Below are 24,520 nucleotides of genomic sequence, written 5' to 3' on the forward strand. Positions count from 1 at the left end.
AGTTATTACGAATAGAGTACGTATCTGGAACGTTGTTGGTTATCTTATAACCTTAGGAGGACGTACTAACGACGTTGTGAGTTGGTAATATGATGGTAATGAAATTCCGGTCCCGTGACGTTGCAGTTACGTTGCCAGTAAGTCGTGAAATTACCAAGTTATTACGAATAGAGTACGTATCTGGAACGTTGTTGGTTATGTTATAACCTTAGGAGGACGTACTGACGACGTTGTGGGTTGGTAATATGATGGTAATGAAATTCCGAGCATACGACGTTGTAGTTACGTTGTCAGTTAGTAAAGTCATGACGTGACCAAAAAGTACGAATACATTACGTAACTGTTACGTCGTGTGTTAGCTGGGATGCTACGAATTTGAACGAATGCTAAGCACCTTATCGGATGTACCGTAACTTACTAGCTGCTACATAGCTGCCAACTCTCACGCATTCTTTTCACACGCTCTTCACGCCACACATCCATTTTCTCACGCACAGAAAAATCGCGAAGCAAAGAGGACACGGAGACAGACAGACTAGACAGAGCACGAGCAGGTTACTTATTATATAAAAAAATCTCTGCTCTCAGATTCTGCCACTTTTATTACGAAATTCAGACAGAATTCAGAATTCAGACCAGCGAAAACAGCCCTGGTAAGATCATTTCGTTTCTCTACTTTTAATGATGACGATTGTATGTTAAGCGTCTCACTTTCACTTTGATTTGCGATAGTTTGCACGTTGGCTTAATGAATAGATGCTCAGCTTCTAATCTGCGGTGATGCGTGTTCCAGTAGCGTCGTCATATCTGGCTATAAATTACATATAGCCTATAACACGCTCTCACACGTTTATTTTTTTAGCATTTTTGGGAGGAGTACAATTTCCATATGTGGTTTCAACAACCAGATGCATTTACACTTGTCCAGTTTCGTCAGGAATGCGGCCCAGACCACCTCCTGAAGTGGTTTGAGCGATCGGATTCAAATCCGTCTCGAATGCGTTTCGGAGGGCATTTACAACACCAGGTCTTTTCACGATCGGATAGCTATCCGATCTGAGAAAACGCATGAAGTGGCCAGGTGTAAACAGCCCCTCTGGCGTGCACATAACAGAGTCGCGCACATACATAACAGACGCATGATGGCTGAGTGCCAAATTCGAACGGCACCCTCTTCATTATAAGCTAAGAAAATTGGCAATTTCATTGTTGCCTATTTAGTATTTTTTGTATGAGAGCTGCTTTCTTTATTGTTTAGTTTTCACATCAATATGCATGAACCGATCTGTTATACGTTATACTGCCCTGCAATATGTGCAATGCACAAAAAGTTACATTTTGACTGTGCTCTCTGCAGATGTTCATTCACTTTTTTTGTATTATAAGCTGTTTTTGATTGTGGTATACAGCAAACATTTCAAGTCATAACTCTTTATTATTTAGTTGTGAATAAGAGCGGCTTTGTATGTTACTAATTATTCAGAATATGCGTAACTCCACAAGCATTATGTTTGTATGAGAGCTGCTGAAACATAATTCTATATTTTTGAACAAAAACTGATTGAATTTGCTACAGCAAAATGTTTTTGTTTTTTTTTTTGTCTGAAGGATTATATTGCTCATTGGAATTTGGAAATAACAAGAGGATGTTGGTTAGAAGTCTATTATTAAATGCTAGAGATTCAGAATACGCTGAAGTTTGTATTCATTTACTACAAGTAGCCTATGCTGCTAGTACAGGCACACATTTATTGTCCTGTTGGTTCTTTGCAATGTTGGGACAAATTCTGGCAAATGTAACCTTACAGTTGACTTGCCAAATCACTTCCATTTGTTTTATTAATAAAATGAATATAGGAAGTATTGGAAGTAAGTTCGTTATGGGTCATCATAAATACTTTGCTTGAAAAGTACTACCAAGTAGTAAAAAAAAAAAAAAAAAAATCGTTAATAATCGATAATCGTTACCCTCTGAATCATAATCGAATCGTGAGGTGCCTAGAGATTCCCACCCATCAATCATCGACGAGAAGAGCAACCGGAGAATTCTTCACAACGATCACAGATGCAATTCCACCCCCAAACAATTAACAATAATTTACTGTTTATAAGCGATGATGATGATTATGAAACTTAAAAGGTGGAATTCAGAAAGAAGTGCATTGTGTCCTTTATGCACAGTATAAATAAATGAAAAAAAATCATTAAGAAATTTACTGGCTCATATTTTTTTATTAGAGAGTTTGAAAAAGGAATGACTGCCGAAATGCATTTGCACCGTACTGAATAAATTATTTTGTGTGCTTGAATGTACCCTGTATTTGGCCCCTGAATGTAACATGTGGCCCCTTAATGGCCCCTGTTACAGAAAAATCCTAGAACCGCCACTGAGAACAATTATGTCAAATAACATACCTCAGGAAAGCCATTTAATGACCATAATATAGGCACGTTAGTTGGCTAGAAAAAAAAAAAGAGCTATAGAGAGTATTTTGCTAAATATGTGTACTATATTGCATGTTTATTATATGTTTACTTATATCATTAAATAAAGTTGTTATAATAATAATTAAAAAAAGCATTATATTTAATTTGTGTTATTTTTAACCTTAAATAATACTACCAGCTGATAGGGCTCTCTGTATGTTTACAGCATTAGGTGAGTTGTTTTTTTTTTGCATTAAAAATTAATGCCTATCTTGTGTAGCCTACCTAATATTTATCCAAATGAGTCAATATTAAATCAAATCACAATAATTTAATTGAACTGAAATAATAAAAAAGCGTAGCTTACCAGAAATTGAACCATGTAAACACTGTAACATTTTGTCACTAAACCTAATAAAATTCAGTTTAGTTACTAAAATGTTTTGACAATCACAATACACTTATTGTGATGCAAAAATTACATCACAATTATTAATAATTGCATCACAATTGCATCCCCCATTGAAGTCAATGGGACCCAGAAACTGCCTGGTTACTGACATTCTTCTAAATATCTTCCTTTCTGTTCAGCAGAAGAAAGAAATTCATTTGAAATTTTTTGTGAAAATTAAATTATCTGTTTTTTACTGTATTTGATTAATGTCATTGTATAAAAAGAGGTTTAAATAAATACAAATCTTACAGACATACATGATTTGTATACATTTTATTTCTGTGGTAAAAGGACTTGAAATGACTCGAAACTAAAATGGTAGGACTTTGGACTCGACTTGAGACTTGTTGGCTTTGACTTTTGACTCGACTCGGGACTTGCCTCATCTTTGACTCGACTTGACTCGGGACTCGAGGGCAAAGACTTGAGACTTACTTGTGACTTGCATAACAATGACTTTGTCCCACCTCTGGTAATTTTGTATACAGACCATTGACTCTAGGCTAGAATTTACTAATATTGCATAATCAAGTTCAGTTTATCCTCCATTCTTGCAGTATTTTGGTGTTGATTTACTTGTTGTTTTTTTAGTTTAAATTGCCATAGTTTACACTAACTTCCTCAGAAGCTCCATGAAGTTTGTTCCTTCTCTTTCTTCAAAAGAACAGTGTTTTTTCTTGACACTGCATTTGAATAACCATGTTGTTCCCATGCTATGTCCACGTTTTACCCCTTATTCTGTGCTGAATTTAGTGAAAAATTATGACAATTCCAGAACTACACACTTACTGGTAAAATCAAAAAGCTATTCACAGGACTGTGAGGCTTAAATGAACCGTATGTAAGAAATGTATTTCAATTAATCATAAAATGGCCCTGATATGTCACTAGACATTAAGAAATCATGTTCATTTCAAATACTTATATCACTGACAACAGTAGTCCGGCCAGGATATTGTCATTTAAAAGTTAAGTTGCAGCCCTCAACTGATGTTGATATTGTCATGTTGTGTTTTGGCCTGATGCTCCACCCTCCACCTATCTACCAATCACAAAGTTAGTAGTGTTTCGGCATCCGGGTTGCCAGCTCTGCTCTAGTTACCACAGCCAGTGCCGCTGCTAGCCATTTTGGTGCCCTAAGCATAATTCCTTAATTTTTATTACCAAACATATACCTCAATACCAATAACACAATAGCAGCATCACAGTATAAAACTTAAGGACACTAAAAAGAGAAAGTAAAATCTTCACAGCTTTGCTGACTTTGTAAACATATGTAGAATAGCCAACACACACTTTCTAGACTAGAGCAATTACATTATCTTGTTCCCCCTTTTTTTGTTACATATACATGGCTAAAATGTGCCTAATAATATTTCTATAGGCTAATGAAATAATATCGGCATTATAACTTTTTTTCAGGCTATTTTTGGTGCCCCCTCAGCACTTGGTGCCCTACGCACAGCGCGTGATGCGCGTGGTGGGAGCGGCGGCGCTGACCACAGCTGCAGCTACAAACGTGTCGGATAAAAAATGCCAGCCTATCTGGCAACCTCGAGTTAGGGGGGAGGGGGAGGGGATACCCCACTCTACAGTAATTTGAAAGTGATTGCAGTACCAGTTTTGGCCACATGTTACATACGGTTCCTTTAACATACTGTATTTTAATGTCCATTATCAGATTGCATGCAAATGGTTAAAAAACTGTCCTGTCCAACAGTATTTCTGGCTATATATTTAGTTTTACTCAGGAATATGTGAAATTATGGAAGTTAAATGCATGTTGCTAATATACTGTCAATTTAAATGGCTGCAGTTTGCTTTGTGGAGATATGTTTTTTACATGTGTGCATGTGTGTTTTACAGGTGCAGGGGAGCCAGAGGAAGATGAACTGTATGAGAGTGCTGTAGTAGAGTCAAACTGTGTCTACAGGCTGGTGGAGGATAAGCTGGTTCCTTATGAGGAGGCCTGGGCATCCATTCCCAGTGTCTCTCTTCTCAACTCTAAGGAGGTGTCACATTTATAGGCTCTTCTATGCGGTTCTGTCCAATTGTGGATGATCAGTGTCTGTGTGTTGGTAAACTGTGCTTGATCCCATTGTTCTGAAATTAACTCAAAGTGTGTGTGTGTGTGTTTGTGTGTGTGGCAGGCGCTGGTGTTTGACTTTGGAAGCGAGGTGTACGTCTGGACAGGAAAAGATGTTTCTTTAAGTGACAGGAAAGTGGCAGTGCAGCTGGGCAAACACATCTGGAGTGGCGCATACGACTACAGCACATGCAGGATCAACCCCCTCGACCCATCCTCAGCCAATAAAGACACCCCTAAGTGAGTGACACCTCCACTGACTATTTCTGCTTAGCTCATGTTCTCTGTCTGTGATAAAAAATAAAATAAAATTTTTACCAGGTTATGATTTTGTAGGCAATGCATTGAGCCTTGAGAGAGTGGTTTATAAAGCTCTCAAAAATGTGTTAACTCAGTAGAATCTCAAGAACAGCCATTAAAACCAGGACACATGAAAACGACTGATATATGCAACCACAATACTGCCCTCAAGTGGTATAAGTGGTATATATATGATTAGAGCATATTAGAGATTAATAAAAGCATTTATTTTTGTAAATTGGTGGGGTGGTGTGGTGCAATGGATAAGACACATGCCTTTGGTGTGAGAGACCCGGGTTCGAATCCACTGTGAGACACCAATGTGTCCCTGAGCAAGACACTTAACCCCTAGTTGCTCCAGAGGTGTGTGACCTCTGACATATATAGCAATTGTAAGTCGCTTTGGATAAAAGCGTCAGCTAAATGAATAAATGTAAATGTAAAAATGTAAATGTAAATTTAATAAATTATTCTTTTAGTCTAGGAACAACAATCAATATTTTTAAAGTGACATTTTTTAATGTGTATCTTCAAATACACACTGAACATGAACATGAACAAAGTTAGCAAGTAATAGTTCTCGTTTTAAGTTTGAGAAGATGAAAATAAATTAGTTCAGTTAGTGAGTCACTGAATTAGTCTTGTAACATTGAGTCAATCTTTTTGATTGAATTAGTCAAAGTCAGTCATTTTTTCATCAAGAGTAATTTTTTTCACAAATTGTACTACACTTTACGTTTTTTCTATGTAACTAGAGAGGACAATGCAGTAGAAAGAAGTGTTGTCTGTTTGTGTTTGTACTGTTTCATCGTGTTCAGTCAATCTCTCTCTGTGCATTCAATTCAGACTAAAGAATGTAGACATTCAAGAACTGTTACTGGAACCAAATCACATGAGAATCCTACTCCTTTTCTCACTTGTGTCTGTGTTTGTGAGCAGACAAGGTGAGGGCAGGCCGAGCTGGGCCCTGTTTGGCCGGCTGTCAGAACACAATGAAACCGCTCTATTCCGAGAGAAGTTTCTTGATTGGGCAGAGAGGAAACCCCCCAAAGATGAACCGGTGGTGGAGGAGCTGAAGGTAACAGACAGCGAGACACTCAGAATGGATTCCAACCTTCTTTCCTTTGAAAAGATAGTGACAACCTGCATTTTGTCTTTCTCCTCTAGAGTCCAGTCTGTCAGCACCTTCCCACCTGTGACTCTGAGCTGAAGCCGTGTGACGTCACAGAAATGCTGGCGGGAACAGCAGGCCCTGTGAAGATGGTGCTGGAGGGTGTTGACGTGCAGAGAGGTCATGGATTGGTCCGTTCTGAGGATGGGCGGCAGGCTGTGCTGTCCACCGTTGCTGTGGACTCATGGCACATCCGTGAGTTTGATGATTTTGAAATCCCGCCAGAGAGTGTGAGTCAGCTGCACGAGGGCGACACCTATGTCATCCGCTGGAAATACTCTGTCACTAATGTTGGTGAGTGAGGCATGGAACTTCATTTATTTGTGATGTTACTTTTGTACTTAGTATGCATCATTTCAGGTGATACAGTGCTTGTCAACCAGGGGGGCTGGGAGCCTCAGCAAGCTGAAAGTGACATAATTCAAAAGAAGCTAGAAGAGGCTAAAAAATATATTTTATCGTATGTGTTCGCAGTGGGTAAGAGACAGAAGCCTGGTGAAGTGAGTACAGCTGGCCCAGGCAGGGAACGCACAGCATGCTTCTTCTGGCAGGGACGTCGCTCCAGCGTCAGTGGACGGGGCACATCTGCCCTTATGACGGTAGAGCTGGGCAACCACAGGGGGGCGCAAGTGCTGGTCACACAGGGCAAAGAGCCACCCTGCTTCCTCCAGCTCTTCCAGGGAGGGCTAATCATTCACCAGGGCTCCAGGGAGGATAGCTTTAACAACACAGGTAATAAACACAGATAACAATGAGCAAAACTTACCAGACCTCTTTTATATCTCACAGTAATTCCATGTGTGTGTGTTATTTTGGTGTGTTTTTTCTGTCAGGAGACTGGCGTTTGTTTTGTGTGCGTGGAGAGACAGTAATGGAGGGCTCGCTGGTTGAAGTGGAGTGCTGTTGTGACAGCCTGCGCTCTCGTGCTAGTTTGCTGCTGCTGGGGGTACGAAAGGGACAACTCTACCTGTGGCATGGCTGTAAGTCTCATCCCGGTGCCCGGGAAGTGGGCAAAAGGACCGTGGAGCGCCTCACTCAAACGTGAGCAGATTTACCCATATAGATTTAGGTTGTACTCACACTAGGTGATCTGAACCGTGCCCAAGCATGTTGGGCCCCCAAAGTCTGGTTCGTTTGACTAGTGTGATCGCACCGTGCCCGGGCGTGGTTCACTAACCGTGCCCTGGCCCTCTTGAAAGTGGTGAGCCAGAGCACGATTAAGTTGGGCTTGGGCATGGTACGCATGTAGTGTGATCGCTAACTGCACCGGAACACAGAACAGCTTCTACTCTTATGTGTCATCATTACAACAGCAAACATCTTCTATTACTGCTTGGACAGTACACTTTTCAATTAATTTGAGTATATCTAGGTTTATAGCGGGTCTGGTTCTCACTTTATTGACGAACAGGAATTGTAGCTTGCGAGTAAAGTCGCAAACAATTGAGGGGAGGGGGCACAATTGTGTGGGCTCGGTACCGTGCCTAGTGGGAGTACACCCTTAGACATTTCTGTATAGGAATGTAATGACCATGTGGTGATTGTGTGTGTATATGTATTTATATGCATGTTACAGTTGTCCTCGTGAGCTGGGTTTGAACAGTAACAGCAGTTTGAAAGTAATTGAAATAGAGGAAGGAACTGAGCCCAAGCAATTCTGGGATGCTCTTGGCAAGCAGGACAGGAAAGCCTATGACTGCATGCTGCAAGGTAAAAAAGAAAATGTTTATTTCCAAGCAATCGATGTTTCCTTGTTATAATGTTGCTAATTGATATGTCATTATAATCATACACATGCATAATATTTCCTTATGATGCCATAGCCCTGTTCCAAATCTAGTGAGCTTTTTTGCTGTCTACTGCTGACAAAGGAAGGCAGCATCTGAAATGAAACTTCATAAGTGACTGATTTGAAACACTCTATGAACAATATTCTAGTATGTCTAAAAATATTACAGTTGGGAATAATTGATTATTAGTATTTTTTTATTAGGACACTTAACTAACCACTGATTTCAGGTTTTCCATTAGCATGTTGCTATCCTAACAGCACAATATTGGAATAAGTCTAAAATATAGTAGCACATTATTTTACAATTTTAATTAAAACTGGTATCGCATGAATTATATTTCTAATAGACTTTTCTCTCGTCTTGAATAGATTTTTTTACTGAGCTCATATTGGAATATTTTTATTAGTCACATGCAATGTTGCCTTAGAATTGGGCCAAAAGCTGGGAACCTTTACCATAATCTCGCTGACTGTCTGTTAAGAACAGCTTTTATGTTGAGTGTGTGTCTGTGATGCCTTAAAATGCAGCCTATGTAGGCAGCTTAATACGTTTTGAAGCAGGGCCCATGTGGTTTTTATTTTTTTATTTTATTATTATTATTATTATTATGTGATTCAGGTATATTCTCTAGTATATTACTGTCTCTGTGTGCTTGCAGATCCAGGAAAGTACAATTTTACACCACGTCTTTTCCGTCTGAGTGCCAGCGGTGGGACTTTTCAGGAAGAGGAACAGTTAGGGCCCGCCCAAGTGACAGGAACCATCATGGCCATGCCATTCCTGCAGGAGAACTTGTATTCAGCCCCTCAGCCTGGTACATAATGTCATTACATGTGACTGTAACCACGGATTTTCATAATGTCAACTGACATTGAATTGCATCAATATGTTGCACATTGCGGTGTCAATAGTTTATATTTTCTATACATTTTTCTGTTTTTATTCTCTGTAGCTCTGTTCTTGGTGGATAACAGGATGGAAGTGTACCTGTGGCAAGGGCAGCAACAAGAAGATACAGAATGTACCGGCTCGGCCAAGATCCGCTGGGACAGTGAGAGGAAGTGTGCCATGGAAACAACGCTACAGTACTGCCAAGGTTAGGAGATGGAATCTTCACTCAGGAAAGAGGGCAGGATGGTTTAATAAAGGAAATTCATGCTAGTCCAGAGGTCCTCTTTCCTGGAGCCCAATAAACTGCCCTGAAAAGTTTATATCCAGTCCTGAATAGCTTGATAAGCTGGTTTAGGTGTGTATGATTAGGGTTGGAGCTAAACACTGCAGGACAGTGGATCTCCAGGAGCAGGCTTAAAGACCTACTGTATGTGCTAGTCCAAATGATCCAGCTGGCAGGTTCCTAACAACAATATGCATTAACTATTATTTTTGATCAGTAACAACGAGGGCTGTCAAAATGAACTTCTTAATTTTTGTGATTCCTTTTTTTCCTGTTTAATGTGTCTTTCTGGCATCGTTTGGATAGCAATACAGTATATGATCAGTCGCATTCATTCATGTGCTTTTAAAACATGCGCGATAAGACTGAAAAGAGAACTCTGTACAGTACAGATTTGCTTTCTCTTTTGCGTCAAGTTCAAGTTACGAAACATATATATAGTGCATATTTTATTGCTTTGCTGTGTAATAATGACCTTCTTGTGTTTGTTTTTCAGAGAAGAACTCCAGACGGGCTCCTCAGGCCTACCTGATCCTGGCTGGTGCAGAACCACTCACCTTTACCAACATCTTCCCTTATTGGGAGAAAGACCCAAATACTAAAGTACGGGTACGTTACACCACCCATAGCTCTCAGAATGCCAGAGGATTTTTGTTTAGTTTTAAAAGGATTCTCATATAGTATGAATCATACATTTTAATAAAGCCCAAACATCTTTAATATTGAAGCCAATGGATGATGAAACTGTATGTTTGAATGTCTGTGCAGGTTGAAGGAGCCCATAATAAAGTGATTCTGGTTAAAGACGCCCTGTCTAAACTCAGCAGACTGCAGTACACTGTGGAGGAGCTCACTTCCAAACCCCTGCCAGAGGGAGTGGACCCTCTGCGCCTCGAGTGCTACCTGTCAGATAAAGACTTTCAGGTAACAAACCTATAAAATGAGGCTCACATATGCCCTTTACCAGTGGTATCAAATCACTAAAAGTCCTGCAATCTGATGTCATGCAATCTAACAATAACGCGTGAAAATATCAATAAAAATATGAATAAAATCACATCATCATCAAATTTAAAATTATAAATAAAAAAATGACATAGTTTTGGAACTTGGCAGATTATAGTTGCTGATATAAGAATGAATATATTGTTCCACACAGGCTACTACACAATAGAATAGTTTGAAACTCTGTAAAAATCACAGTGGCAACTTCTGAGCAGTTGGTTTCAGAACCATGAAATGAACAAAGACCCCTGTAAAACACTGCCATGCCTCACAATTGTTAGCAAACGACGACGTTCATCTGCTTGGAGTTTATTTACCCTTTCACAACTTATTTTTCTGTGACTGTCTATTAGTGACTGTCTAAAAGGCACACAGTATTGATACAAATACTTTAGCTAAAATAATATATTTTTTAATAATGTCTAAGTACGTACTGGTTCAAAGCAATCACTTTAGCAAAGTTTGCACTATTTTCTGTTTATTTTGATAAATAAAAGAGTATTGTTTGTTCAATAAATATACTGTCATTAAAATGTTAATATAAAAATATATTTTGAAAAAACAAACAACATTTTTAAAAAGTAAAGATTCTAAAAGCAGTGAATGAGATCCCATAATTTATTTTTTTATTTATTTTTTTATAACCACAGCATTACATACAATACCGTATGGCATTGGGTAGTCCATCATGTTAATCCATCATGTTCCCACAATATTGACAATTCTTCAAACTTAATTATATCGTACACATTATACAGAGAATGAAAACGAATAGTACAGGGGGAGGAAGGGGAGAGGAATAATAAAAAAAAAATATATATATATGTATATATATATTTTTTTTTAGGTTTATTTAGGTTTTATTATATATTTTTATTATATATATAATTTTTTTTTTTTTTTTTTTTTTTTATAAATAAAAATAATGGAGAAAGACAGAGATGAACACAGGGTGGATATGATAGTATAACTCATGATCACTGGAGTATTAAAGGCATTACAGGAGCCCACCTTTTTAAGAAAACAGTTTTCTGAAGTCATAATGCAAATGTGATTTTGTTCCAGGTTTTAACCATCTGCATGTAATACATTTAATGGCTGCAGCAAGTAAAATTTGTAGTAAATATATTTTAGCTCTACCCTCAAGACCCTCTGGATGCACACCTAGAAGGGCTATTAGTCTTCTGGGACTTCATAATGGAAGATTTCTTTAGGGGAATCAAATATATCTTTCCAGTAATTTCTTAATTTTGGACATGACCACAAAATATGGGTGTGGTTACCAACATGCTGGCCACAATTTCTCCAGCACTTGTCTGAGCAGGATGGATTCCATTTTTCAATTATCTGTGGCGTTCAAAAAATCTGGTTATTATCTTCCATTTGAATTCCCTCGAGACATTAGAGTTGGTCACAAGATGTACCTCTCCACAAGCTTCTTCCCAAGTTTCAAGAGGAACTGTTTCATTGAGATTTTCTTTGACAAACCAAATGATCTTTGTATAGTTCAAATTTTTAAAGTAACTTTGGTCCATTCACCCATGGAGGCATTTTTAATGATACACTGGAAAAGTGTACTATTTTAAGTGGCATAGAACAGAGGCTCTTTTCAATATTGATCCACCGGGTTTGTATGTCTTCTCTCACCAGGAGCCTCAATTGAGCTGCCCAAAAGTAAAACCTAAAGTTTGGGAGTCCCCGCCCACCATTTGTTTTAGCCGACTGTAGTATTTTAAAGGGACTGTAAGTAGGAATTTCTCCCATCTAGTGGTGAAATTATATTTTGCATTCAAACGAATAATGCTCTCCAGCGCCTCACTTTTTCAAATGCGCGTTGCATCTACGGTAGCCGTTATGTACCAAAAAGCTATGACAGGATGTCTTATAATAGCACTTCGAGTTTTTCTTCGGGTGAACAGGTTTGTTATTTAAAACAAACTGAAACTTGAAACAACGAAAAAAGAATGTTACAGTATGAATTACTGACTGTGAAAAACATTAAATAAGGTAGTAATAAAGCCTTCTTTACTCGTTATATTTTTTGAAGTACTTGCATTGTTAGATATCATCATCATCAGAGCCTTTCTCTAATGTTACTTTACTCAATAGCTGCTATTCGTCAAAGAGCCTGTTTAACTTTTACTATAAATGTTCTTCTGTCTATATAATAAAGTACTTCTCAATATAATAAAAAACTTATAGTTTTTTTTCTGTCTATATAATAAAAAACTTCTCTAATGTTACTTTACTCAATAGCTGCTATTCATCAAAGAGCCTGTTTAACTTTTACTATAAATGTTCTTCTGTCTATATAATAAAGTATACAACCAAGCAATGAAAAAAAAGCTTGTAATTAAGAACGTAACATTGACTTACCTGTCGAGAAGAAAGCAGGCAACTTCAGCATCTCTTTTGAAAGCTTTCTCCTGCATTAGCTATCCCGACATTAACCCTTGTTTTTGTAATCTCCGGTCACGTTTCCTTTTACGGTCTATTTTGGACTTTTTCGACGACGAGGACTCCTTATCCTGTGACTCATATGTATGTATGAATGAACGGTGTATAAATAACCGTGCAGTGCAGCCTTTTAAACTTGCCGGTGCAGTGACAAGCGCCTCTCTCTGCTCTGCTCCTCCGCTTCTGCTGGCTTCAATCACATGACGCTGGTTCTGAACGAAACGCGTTGTGGAAACGCGTTGGCCTAGTACTTTTGTCCCTCTCTGCTATTATAGTTTTGGAAGCCTCCGTGGACTTACCCGTCCCATGTATATAAAGATAATAAATTCTTCGTTTTACGAGGATTAGTCTGATCATTGGCATAGGTATTTGTACATCATTGAGGTCAAATTTATTAATAAAAATATTGATTTTAGATAATAAAATACCTAAAAAGTTACACACAGTCCCTTTAAGACTTATTCTTGGCTGTTTTCCTTGCCAAACTAATTTAGAAATTATTTTATTCAGCAAATTTCAAAGATATGGTGAGAATCAAAGATAGATTTTTGGCACTTCTATAGGTAACATCTGAAACAAATAGAGTCTCGGCAGGACATTCATACGAATAGATTCAACACGGCCAATCAGAGAGAGAGGGAGAGCTGTCCAATGATTTAAATCTTCACTAATATTTTTAATCACTTTTTTATAGTTTGTGTCCTATAACTGGTACAAAGAGGAGGGAATAAAGTAGCCCGAGTATTTAAACCCATTCTTGGGCCATTTGAACCTGCTTTTAATTTGGATTTGTTTTGAAATTTGACCATTAACATCTATGGCCTCAGTTTTATCCATATTCACTTTATATCCAGAGTAGTACGCATACTTGAGAATTAGCTTTTTTAAAAATGGAATTGTTGTCTCAGGTTCTGTTAGGAAAAGTAGGACATCATCGGTGTATAACTACAACTTATGTTCCTCTCCTCCAATTACAATTCCCTTAATTGCACTGTCGTCCCGAATGAGTTGAGCAAGGGGTTCGATGCTGATAGCAAACAGCAAGGGCAACAATGGACATCCTTGTCTGCATCCACGTTGTAGAGTAAAGCGTCCAGATCTACAACTGTTAACTCTCACTGAGGCGAATGGATTTGTGTAGTGTGTTTGAAATTGGGGCCAAATTTAAACCGTTTAAGAGTTTGGATTAGATACTGCCAAGATACCTGGTCAAATGCCTTATGAGCATCAAGTGATAAGAATACTGCCTTTGCACCTGTAGATTTTGTGTAGTTCATAATATTTAAAGGGCATCTTGCAGGTTTTTTTTTCTTTCAAAATTAATATATAAACTTGTATGAAAATACCATATGAAAAGTTAATGCAGGATTTAAAATTGTTTTGCAAGACATAAGGGCACAAATTGAGTAGAAACATGACAGTTTCCTTGACCGTGTTGAAAAAGCTGTTTTTTCATCATCGCGTCATATTACGTCATCAGAGGGAGTCGTTTGCCGGGCTCTGCGTTCACTCAGTGCAGAGTAGGTTGGTGTTCAGTAAGAGCGGTCGTGATTCAGTGTGTTTTCGGGTGGTTATTGTATTTCAATTAATCATTGTCGTGGTAAATTATTGTGAATTATGGCCTGTCAGGACTTCGAGTCCACAGGTTTCCGGATGATTGCAATTCAGGATGGTGCTATCTTCCGTGCCTGCCTGCGTTATGTGCAGGTGAAAAGACAGGACTTCACTTCTGCATCTGCTTTGAAAAACATGGTAGTGTGTAGCGTTCACTATAGAGTGGATGATTATAATCCCTGCGATATGATGGAGTTATATGATGACCGCGATATGTGCACACTGTCACAGCATCTTCATCGGGTCGCCCGGTCCGTCATCAGAATGTGGTTCAGGCGCCGGTAGGGGACATTCTAAAACGCTTAACGTGAAAAACGCTTAACGTGGCTTACTGTACTAAGACAGTGATATTAAAAGACCAAACTCAGTACACATCATATTAAACCATACTATGTATAAAAAATCAGATGAGCCCAGAAATTGAACGCAACGCGTTTAATTACACGCATATTGCAAAGCATTTTCCTCCCATAGAATACCGTTATAAGAAAACGCTTAACGTGTAATTAACCCTCTGGGGTCGGCAAACGTGCCGGCGCGTTTTGCTGGATTTTCTTCACATAGTAGCACAATAAACTTAAATTACTCCGTCATTTATGGTCATACAGAAAAAAGAAATATGAAAAAAGAATCTGTGATATTTCTACTTTTGTATGTGTCCACTTTCAATCAAATCAAAACATTGTGCTTTTGTAAAATAAAGAAAATAAACAGGGTGTGCTTTCTGCATCTCTGTCGCGGTGAACTTTTTTTTCTTGAGCACGTCTATAAACTGAAACAAAACTCAGCGAATACTTGTCACACATTTATGAGCCATATACCTTTGTAAACATTTAAGTGTGTACTTTTAAATGATCGGATTCAAACTGAAAACAAATATTCTCTGTTTAAGTAATTTGTATAAAACCAACAAGATGTCCAGTATCTCAAACGCTTGCTCATTATTTTTAATTTGACCACGCCCACACGCGCAAAAGAGATTCACATGCAAATCTCCACATGGAACGCGAACACGCTCGTTACCTCAAAAACAAAGCACGAAAAAACTTCACAAGTCTCTGCTTTTCGTCGAGTTTGGAAGACGCGCCTGAACTTACATTGGATTTACCTCAAAAGAAGAAGAACGCGATTTGAAGACAAGAAAGATGTAAGGTAAGAAATTCTTAATTATTAGTTAGTTATTGTTGCATAAACTTCACATTGCAGTTGAACTGTTGCTAGATATATGGTGAATATTATAATATTTAAACCCGTGTTTACTGTTACTGTGTTTGTGGATATCTGCTCAAATGTAGATATGTATAATATGGTAACCATAATGTTTCATATTTTGGAGCATGCTGTGTGTTTTAATGTGTCATATTTTGCAGCATGCTGGTTTGAATGTATCATATTTTGCAGCGCGATCGCGTTTGAAAAGCAAAACGCACCAAACATTAGGCTTTATCTTTTTACTATTATCTCATTTCATATCATCATAACGAATGGAAACATTTGAAGTAACATATGATAATCAATATATTTTTCTCTGGTGTAGTTGTTACTGAAATCTTTTGGAAGATTTATAGGATGCTATAGGTTATTGTTATTATTATTTTATGCAGCATTGCGCATAGCCTATGCCTACAAGGCACAACAAACCTGGTGTTCATTATATTATATATATTGTTGGAAACATTTGTGTGTGTGTGTGTGTATTCTGTGAATTTTAAAAAGCAATTTTAACCAGAAAAATCTAAAATTTATTCCCAAAATCGTGCAGGCCTCTTGATATCAGTATGTTCACTCTTTTTTTTTTTTTTTTTTCAGGGCCCAGATGCCACTGAGTCCTGCTGACTTCAACATTCACATTAGTCTCTGTATATGAACATGGTAAAGTGAAAATCAAACACCTTGGAAATGAAAGGTATGTACAATGTTTTTAGGAATGGCACAAAGGTCTCTGTCTTTGGATCATTGTTTTTAATAATGTGCTTTTTTGTCATTTGTTGTGTATCTTTGGATTATGTTGTGTTGTAAATAAATCCAAACAATCAAAAAGCCATTCTTTTTTAAATCTCCTCATTCTTTGTGCAAGGTTGCTTAGAATGACAGGGCCTGATAGCTCCTAATAGGGCCATTAGGGAGGGTCTTTGTCTTTCTCAGGTGTGAAATCCATACATATTAATGATGTGATCACGCCTCCTCTCATAAAGCTTTCTTACACAAAACACGTCTTACAATTTTTAAATCAATATATTGTCTTATCTGAATGAGCAGTCAGGATGATTTTCACATAGTTTTGGAGCAAATATTCTAGGCTACGTGATACAATTTTCAAAAGTCTTGTGAAGAAATAATCAGTATGGGTTTCATGACCTTATTTCAGTGAGAATTTTTTTTTTGTATTTTCACAAACCACGCATAAATGTCATTATCTCAAAACTGCAAACTTTTACATACATGCTGCTGACATATTATTGTAGCAGAGTTTGTGCTAAATACAGTGTAATCAGACTTTAGCCATGAAAATGTCACAAGTAACAGAAATAAGCACAAATGTCAGAGCATGTCAGAACACCTCCAGGGCCAGAAAACCTCTCAGACCCCAGAGGGTTAAACGCGTTGCGTTCAATTTCTGGACTCATCTGATTTTTATACATAGTGGTTTATAAATATGATGTGTACTGAGTTTGGTCTTTTAATATCACTGTCTTAGTACAGTAAGCCACGTTAAGCTTTTTTCACGTTAAGCGTTTTAGAATGTCCCGCCGATAGGAAACATCATGTTCACGGATCTGTCAGAGATCATTTATTGTACATCTGTTTTACAGAATGTGCCTTGTCTTAATTTAATTCATGAACATATCCTACATAAACTTGTAATGTAATGCATTTATGTGTTTGTTATTAGTCTGCAGCCGAAACTTATTATTATTATAAATAGTTCTATAATTCATTTTCAATCTGTACAAAACCACTTGTTCTGCCTAATCCTGGCCTGTCCTGCTCTCTTGGCTGCATAGCAGGCTCATAATTAACTTATATGGCTGAGGTCCGTCATACGAGTAAACATTTACAATTTCCTCAGCGTCCGAACTGTCATTGCGATCCATTGCTTTCCTATTGTTTACTTTGACCGCACTCCCTCCTGTTACGTCACTTCCGGCGGTTTTCAGATGCGGAAGTAACATTTTCTCACAAAAACGACTCTAGAAGCCTTAATAGCGTTTTATAAGTATATATTTATATTTAAATCTAGTTCCTACATTATTTTTCTATACATTGACTCACTGGGTAGTCTAACCTGCAAGATGCCCTTTAACCCTCTGGGGTCTGAGCTGTTTTCTGGGCCCTGGAGGTGTTCTGACATGCTCTGACATTTGTGCTTATTTCTGTTACTTGTGACATTTTCATGGCTAAAGTCTAATTACACTGTATTCAGCACAAACTCTGCTACAATAATATATCAGCAGCATGTGTGTAAAAGTTTGTAGTTTTGAGATAATGACATTTATGCGTGGTTTGTGAAAATACAAAAAAAAATTCTCACTGAAATAAGGTCATGATACCCGTACTGATTATTTCTTCACAAGACTTTTGAAAATTGTATCACGTAGCCTAGAATATTTGCTCTAAAACTATGTGAAAATCACCCTGACTGCTCATTCAGATAAGACAATATATTGATTTAAAAATTGTACAACGTGTTTTGTGCGACAAAGCTTTATGCGGGAGCTCATTAATATGTAAGCTTTTCACACCTGAGAAAGACAAAGACCCTCCCCTAACGGCCCTATTAGGAGCTATCAGGCCCTGTCATTCTGAGCAACCTTGCACAAAGAATGAGGAGATTTAAAAAAGAATGGCTTTTAGATTGTTTGATTTATTTACAACACAACATAATCCAAAGATACACAACAAATGACAAAAAAGCACTCATTAAAACCAATGATCCAAAGACAGAGACCTTTCTGCCATTCCTAAAAACATTATACATCCCTTTCATTTCCAAGGTGTTTGATTTTCACTTTACCAGGTTCATGTACAGAGACTCATGTGAATGTTGAAGTCAGCAGGACTCAGTGGCATCTGGGCCCTGAAAAAAAAAAAAAGTGAACATACTGATATCAAGAGAAAGGCCTGCACGATTTTGGGAATACATTTTAGATTTTTCTGGTTAAAATTGCTTTTTAAAATTCACAGAATACACACACACACACACACACACACACACACACACACAAATGTTTCCAACAATATATAATATAATGAACACCAGGTTTGTTGTGACTTGTAGGCATAGGCTATGCGCAGTGCTGCATAAAATAATAATAACAATAACCAGCCTATAAATCTTCCAAAATATTTCAGTAACAACTAAGCTAGAGAAAAATATATTGATTATCATGTTACTTCAAATGTTTCCATTCGTTATGATGATATGAAATGAGATAATAGTAAAAACATGAAGCCGTTTGGTGCGTTTTGCTTTTCGAATGTATCAAATATGATACATTCAAACGCGATCGCGCTCAAATATAAAACATTATGGTTACCATATACATATCTACGTTTGAGCAGATATCCACAAACACAGTAACAGTAAACACGGGTCTAAATATTATAATATTCACCATATATCTAGAGACAGTTCAACTGCAATGTGAAATTTATGCAACAATAACAAACTAATATGTAAGAATTTCTTACCTTACATCTTTCTTGTCTTCAAATCGCGTTCTTCTTCTTCTGAGGTAGCCTAAATCCAATGTAAGCTCACGGTGCGCCTTTTAAACTCGACGAAAAGCAGAGACTTGTGAAGTGTTTTGTGTTTTGTTTCTGAGGTAACGAGCGCGTTCGCGTTCCATGTGGAGATTTCCATGTTTGAGATCTTTTGCGCGAGTGGGCGTGTTCAAATTAAAAATAATTAGGAAGTGTTTGAGAAGCTGGACATCTTGTTGGTTTTATACAAATTACTTAAACAGAGAATATTTGTTTTCAGTTTGAATCCGATCATTTAAAAGTACACACTTAAATGATTATAAAGATATATGGCTCATAAATGTGTGACAAGTATTCGCTGAGTTTTGTTTCAGTTTATAGATGTGCTCAAGAAAAAAAAGTTCACCGCGACGGAGAGGCAGAACGCACATCCTGTTTATTTTCTTTATTTTACAAAAGCACAATGTTTTGATTTGATTGTAAGTGGACACATACAAAAGTAGAAATATCACAGATTCTTTTTTTATATTTTTTTTTTCTGTATGACCATAAATGACGGAGTAATTTAAGTTTATAATTCTACAATGTGAAGAAAATCCAGCAAAACGCGCCGGCGCGTTTGCCGACCTCAGAGGGTTAACGCTCTGCGACGGTTATCTCCATAATATTTCTCTGGGATAAATCCGGTTTGGTCCGGATGTATAATTTGACTAATTAATTTACTTAACATTTTAGTAAGAATGGCGATTAATATATGTAAATAACTATTTAACAGTGAAATAGGCCGATATGATTGACATTCAGCAGGATCTTAGCCCTCTTTGTGAAATACAACAATGGTTGCTTCCCTCCACGAGGGTGCCACTCTACCAGATTGCAGCGCATAATGATATGCTCTTAGTAAGAGCGGAGAAACTAGTTCTTTAAAGTTTTTATATAATTAATTTATATATCCTTCGGGTCCTGGGCTTTTTTTTATTCTTCAACGTAGAGATTGTCTCAATTATTTCACTTTCTTTAATAGGTTCATCCAGATCATTTGCCATTGACTCTGTTAGCTCATTCAATTTTATATTATTTAGGAACGGTGCCAGAATTTTGTTTCTAGATTAAAATTGCGTCATCGTCCACCCTAAGCAAGGCAGATCAATAATATTGTTGAATATTAAATGTCCCTAACTAAGCAAGCCAAAAGCCAAGGCAACAGTGGCAAGGAACCAAAACTCCATCAGGTGACAGAATGGAGAAAAAAAACCTTGGGAGAACCCAGACTCAGTTGGGGGCTAATTCTCCTCTGGCCAACGAGCGAACAGTGTATGCTTATGATTCAGGCAGCATTACAGGTCAGAAGTCAGATTGGTCGTGTCGATGAGGCCTTCACAGGGCTGATGAGGCTGGCACTTCTGGGATGCGTCTTGGATGGGTCCAGGTGCAGGTCCACCATCTGATCTGGATACGGCCGGGGTCCAGCTGACTTCAGTAAACAGGGAGGGACTGGTTGACACTTCAGGACTGCGTTGTCATCATGTCCAGGCGCAGGTCCTAAATCGGATCTGGATACGGCCTGGATCCAGTGGACTGCGGTAAACCTCGGATAAACAGAGAGACTAATATTAGCGTAGACGCCATCCTTCTTATGATGTAACAAGTACATCAGGATTTATGGGGAGTGTTCCCGGTTCTGGCTAACCTAAACTATGCAGCCTAACATTGAATTATAAAAGTCTATAATGTGTTGTGTATGCTAGGTCAAAGAGATGTGTTTTTTGTCTAGATTTGAACTGACAGAGTGTGTCTGCTTCCCGGACAATGTTAGGAAGATTGTTCCTAAGTTTTGGTGCTAAATAGGAAAACGATCTACCGCCTGCAGTCGATTTTGATATTCTAGGTATAATCAACTGGCCGGAATTTTGAGATCGCAATAGACGTGAAGGACTATAATGCGTTAAGAGCTCGCTCAAGTACTGTGGAGCTAAACCATTTAGTGCTTTATAAGTGATCAGCAATATTTTAAAATGTATACTATGTTTAATAGGGAGCCAATGCAGTGTTGACAGAACCGGGCTAATATGGTCATACTTCCTGGTTCTAGTAAGAACTCTAGCTGCTGTATTTTGGACCAGCTGTAGTTTGTTCATTAAGCGTGCAGTGCAACCACCCATAATAGCATTACAATAATCTAGCCTTGATGTCATGAACGCATACAGTAGACTAATTGTTCTGCATTTTTCCTTGAGAGCATATGACGTAATTTAGATATATTTTTAAGATGATAGAATGCAGTTTTACAGATGCTAGACACGTGACTTTCAAATGAAAGATTGGTATCAAAGAGCACACCCAGGTTCCTAACCGACGACGAAGGTTTGACAGAGCAGCCATCAAGTGTTAGACAGTATTCTAGATTATTACGTGAGGAATTTTTTTGTCCAATAATTAGAATCTCTGTTTTTTCAAAATTAAATAGTAGTAAGTTGCTAGTCATCCAGTTTTTTTTTATATCAGATATGCATTCCGTTAATTTTGTGAATTGGTAAGTTTCGTCAGGGTTTGAAGAAATCTAGAGCTGCGTATCATCAGCAAAACAGTGAAAACTAATGCCATGCTTCCTAATGATATCTCCCAAGGGTAGCATGTACAGAGTGAACAGCAACGGTCCTAGTACTGAGCCTTGTGGTACACCATACTGAACTTGTGATCGATAAGACATCTCTTCATTTACTTATACAAACTGATAACGGTCAGATAAGTATGATTTAAACCATGCTAATCCAATTCCACTAATGTCAACATAATTTTCGAGTCTATTTAAAAGAATGTTGTGGTCGATGGTGTCAAATGCAGCACTAAGATTGAGTAACACTAATACAGAGATACAACCATGATCAGATGATAAGAGCAAATCATTTGTGACTCTGAGAGCTGTCTCAGTACTATGGTATGGTCTAAATCCTGATTGAAAATCCTCGCAGATATCATTTCTTTCTAAAAAGGAACATAGTTGTGAGGATACTGCCTTTTCTAGTATCTATGACAGAAAAGGTAGATTCGAGATCGGCCTGTAATTGACTAATTCTGTAGGATCAAGTTTTTTTTTTTTTAATAAGCGGTTTAATCATAGCTAGCTTAAAAGTTTTTGGTACGGATCCTAATGACAAAGATGAATTAATAATATTAAGAAGAGGATCTATGACCTCTAGAAGCATCTCTTTCAGAAGCTAAGTCGGTATAGGGTCTAACATACATGTTGTCGATTTAGATGATTTAATGAGTTTAGCAAATTCTTCCTCTTCTATAGCAATGAATGAATAACAATTTTCCTTAGGGAGACTACACTGCACTCCCTGATGCGATACTGTAGTACACAGTTGCATAGTTATAATTTTCTCCCTAATATTATAAATCTTATAAGTGAAGAAGTTCATAAAGTCATTATTGCTGTGCTGCTTGGAAACTTCTGGGCTTGAAGCTTTATTTTTCGTTAGTTTAGCCACTGTTTCAAATAAATACCTAGGGTTTTGTTTATTTTCTTTTAATAGAGTTGAAAAATAAGCAGATCTATCAGCTTTTAAGGCCTCTCTGTATGCAATCGAGGTCTCCTTCCATGAAATGCGAAATACCTCTAGTTTTGTTTTCTTCCAGTTGCGCTCCATTTTTCTGGCTGCTCTCTTAAGGGCCCGAGTGTGCTCGTTGTACCACGGTGTTGGACTATTTTCTTTAATCTTCTTTAAGTGCAACGGAGCAACTGTGCCTAAAGTGCTGGAAACGAGAGAGTTAAAAGTTTCTGTCGCAATATCTAGTTCTTCTAAGCTATCTGGGATGCTGAGATGTTGAAATTGATTAGGAAGATTATTAATAAAGTAATCTTTAGTGGCAGAAGTGATAGGTCTAACATATTTGTAACACAGCTTTGCTAAATGAAGTTTACACAAGACTAGATAATGATCTGAGGTGTCATCACTCTGCTGCAGAATTTCAACGGCCAGTACAAATCTCAAACTTGATTTATCATTTACACTATATATTGTTACATTAAGCACCAACACTTCAAAATAATTATATTTTAAATTAGACTTCTTAGTAATTCTGAAAATATTACTATAAATTACAGCAACACCTCCCCCTTTGCCTTTCAGACGAGGTTCATTTTTATAACAGTAATCTTGTGGGGTGGACTCATTTAAAGTAATGTAATCGTCTGGTTTAGCCAGGTTTCTGTCAAACAGCACATCTAGGTTATAATCTGTAATCATATCCTTAACAATAAGTGCTTTTGAAGTAAGGGATGGAATATTCAGTAACCCAAGCTTTATCATTTGTTCATCTATATTATATCTGTTTTTTATTTGTTGAACATCAATTAAATTTTTTCCCTTAAATAGGTTTGGGAGTTTTTTGTTTTCCTAACTCGGGGAACAGACACAGTCTCTTTATGATGATATCTAGGTGAAAGAGTCTTTATGTGCTCTAATGCTATTACACCTTGGATTGGTGTTATATTTCTAATATTTCAACAGCTGCCATACCCTTCCATACACAATTGACGCCCCTACCCTTTACTAAACTTGTCCCAAAACCCACCCTAAAGTCAATTGTTCAGTCTAAAATGGTCATCATGGAAAGCGTCATGAAATGTCAGCAAATGCTAAATTTGGTTTAATAGTTTTCTAAAGTTGTCTGACATTGACAGATTGTATTTGTATTGCAGAGTGTTTTGGACCTGACACGGGATGAATTTTACACCCTCCCAAACTGGAAACAACTGAATCTGAAAAAGAGCAAAGGCCTCTTTTAAACAAATTAAATGTTTGTGTCTACAATCTCTTGTATATTCACTTAAGGTAATTACTAAGGAACTTTGCATATTTTCTTTGTGTTTTTTTTTTTTTCACAAATATGTACAGGTAATTTTTTGTTTGTTTGTTTAAAGATTAACCTACACATTACCCTGGAAATCCAGAGTTCTCGTGAGAGCACAAAATGAATTTGCTTAGCAAGTTACTCTGGCGTCGATTAATGATGCTCATTAAATATGCCCTTGTATCCGAGCTGCACCAATCACATCGGGTTATCTGATATAGGCAGGCCAGAAGCGAGCTAAACAGATGACGACAGCCCTGTAACATCGAAGTCATTAGTAAACATTGCAAGATGGCTATGGATGAACACCAGTTGTTTGAAACGGCTTTGGCCGCTACAATTAACGAGTTAGACTTAGCTTTTTATCTAAAAGAGGAACAGAAGACGGCGCTCGAATCCTTCCTTTGCAAGAAGGACATTTTTGCTGTTTTGCCGACCGGATACGGCAAGAGTCTAATCTAACGTTACCAGTTAG

General features: G+C 37.6%; 1 protein-coding gene across 2 annotated transcripts in view; it reads left to right on the top strand.

Moving 5' to 3' along the window:
• The window catches only part of svild (supervillin d), a 181,994-nt gene extending 157,474 nt beyond the window's left edge, over window positions 1-24,520 (top strand). The window contains exons 17-28 of one of the 2 annotated variants that reach the window (XM_079852048.1): window positions 4,748-4,893; window positions 5,032-5,207; window positions 6,207-6,345; window positions 6,435-6,732; window positions 6,913-7,170; window positions 7,272-7,479; window positions 8,015-8,148; window positions 8,890-9,045; window positions 9,184-9,327; window positions 9,902-10,014; window positions 10,174-10,329; window positions 23,894-24,520. In XM_079852048.1, coding sequence (XP_079708174.1) covers window positions 4,748-4,893; window positions 5,032-5,207; window positions 6,207-6,345; window positions 6,435-6,732; window positions 6,913-7,170; window positions 7,272-7,479; window positions 8,015-8,148; window positions 8,890-9,045; window positions 9,184-9,327; window positions 9,902-10,014; window positions 10,174-10,329; window positions 23,894-23,980 — 2,015 coding nt within the window. In that variant the 3' untranslated portion in view covers window positions 23,981-24,520. The remainder of the gene's footprint in view (window positions 1-4,747; window positions 4,894-5,031; window positions 5,208-6,206; window positions 6,346-6,434; window positions 6,733-6,912; window positions 7,171-7,271; window positions 7,480-8,014; window positions 8,149-8,889; window positions 9,046-9,183; window positions 9,328-9,901; window positions 10,015-10,173; window positions 10,330-23,893) is intronic. The other variant, XM_079852049.1, reaches the window with a different exon arrangement.

This window comes from Squalius cephalus (assembly GCF_949319135.1).
Source record: "Squalius cephalus genome assembly, chromosome: 19".
Classification (NCBI taxonomy): domain Eukaryota; kingdom Metazoa; phylum Chordata; class Actinopteri; order Cypriniformes; family Leuciscidae; genus Squalius; species Squalius cephalus.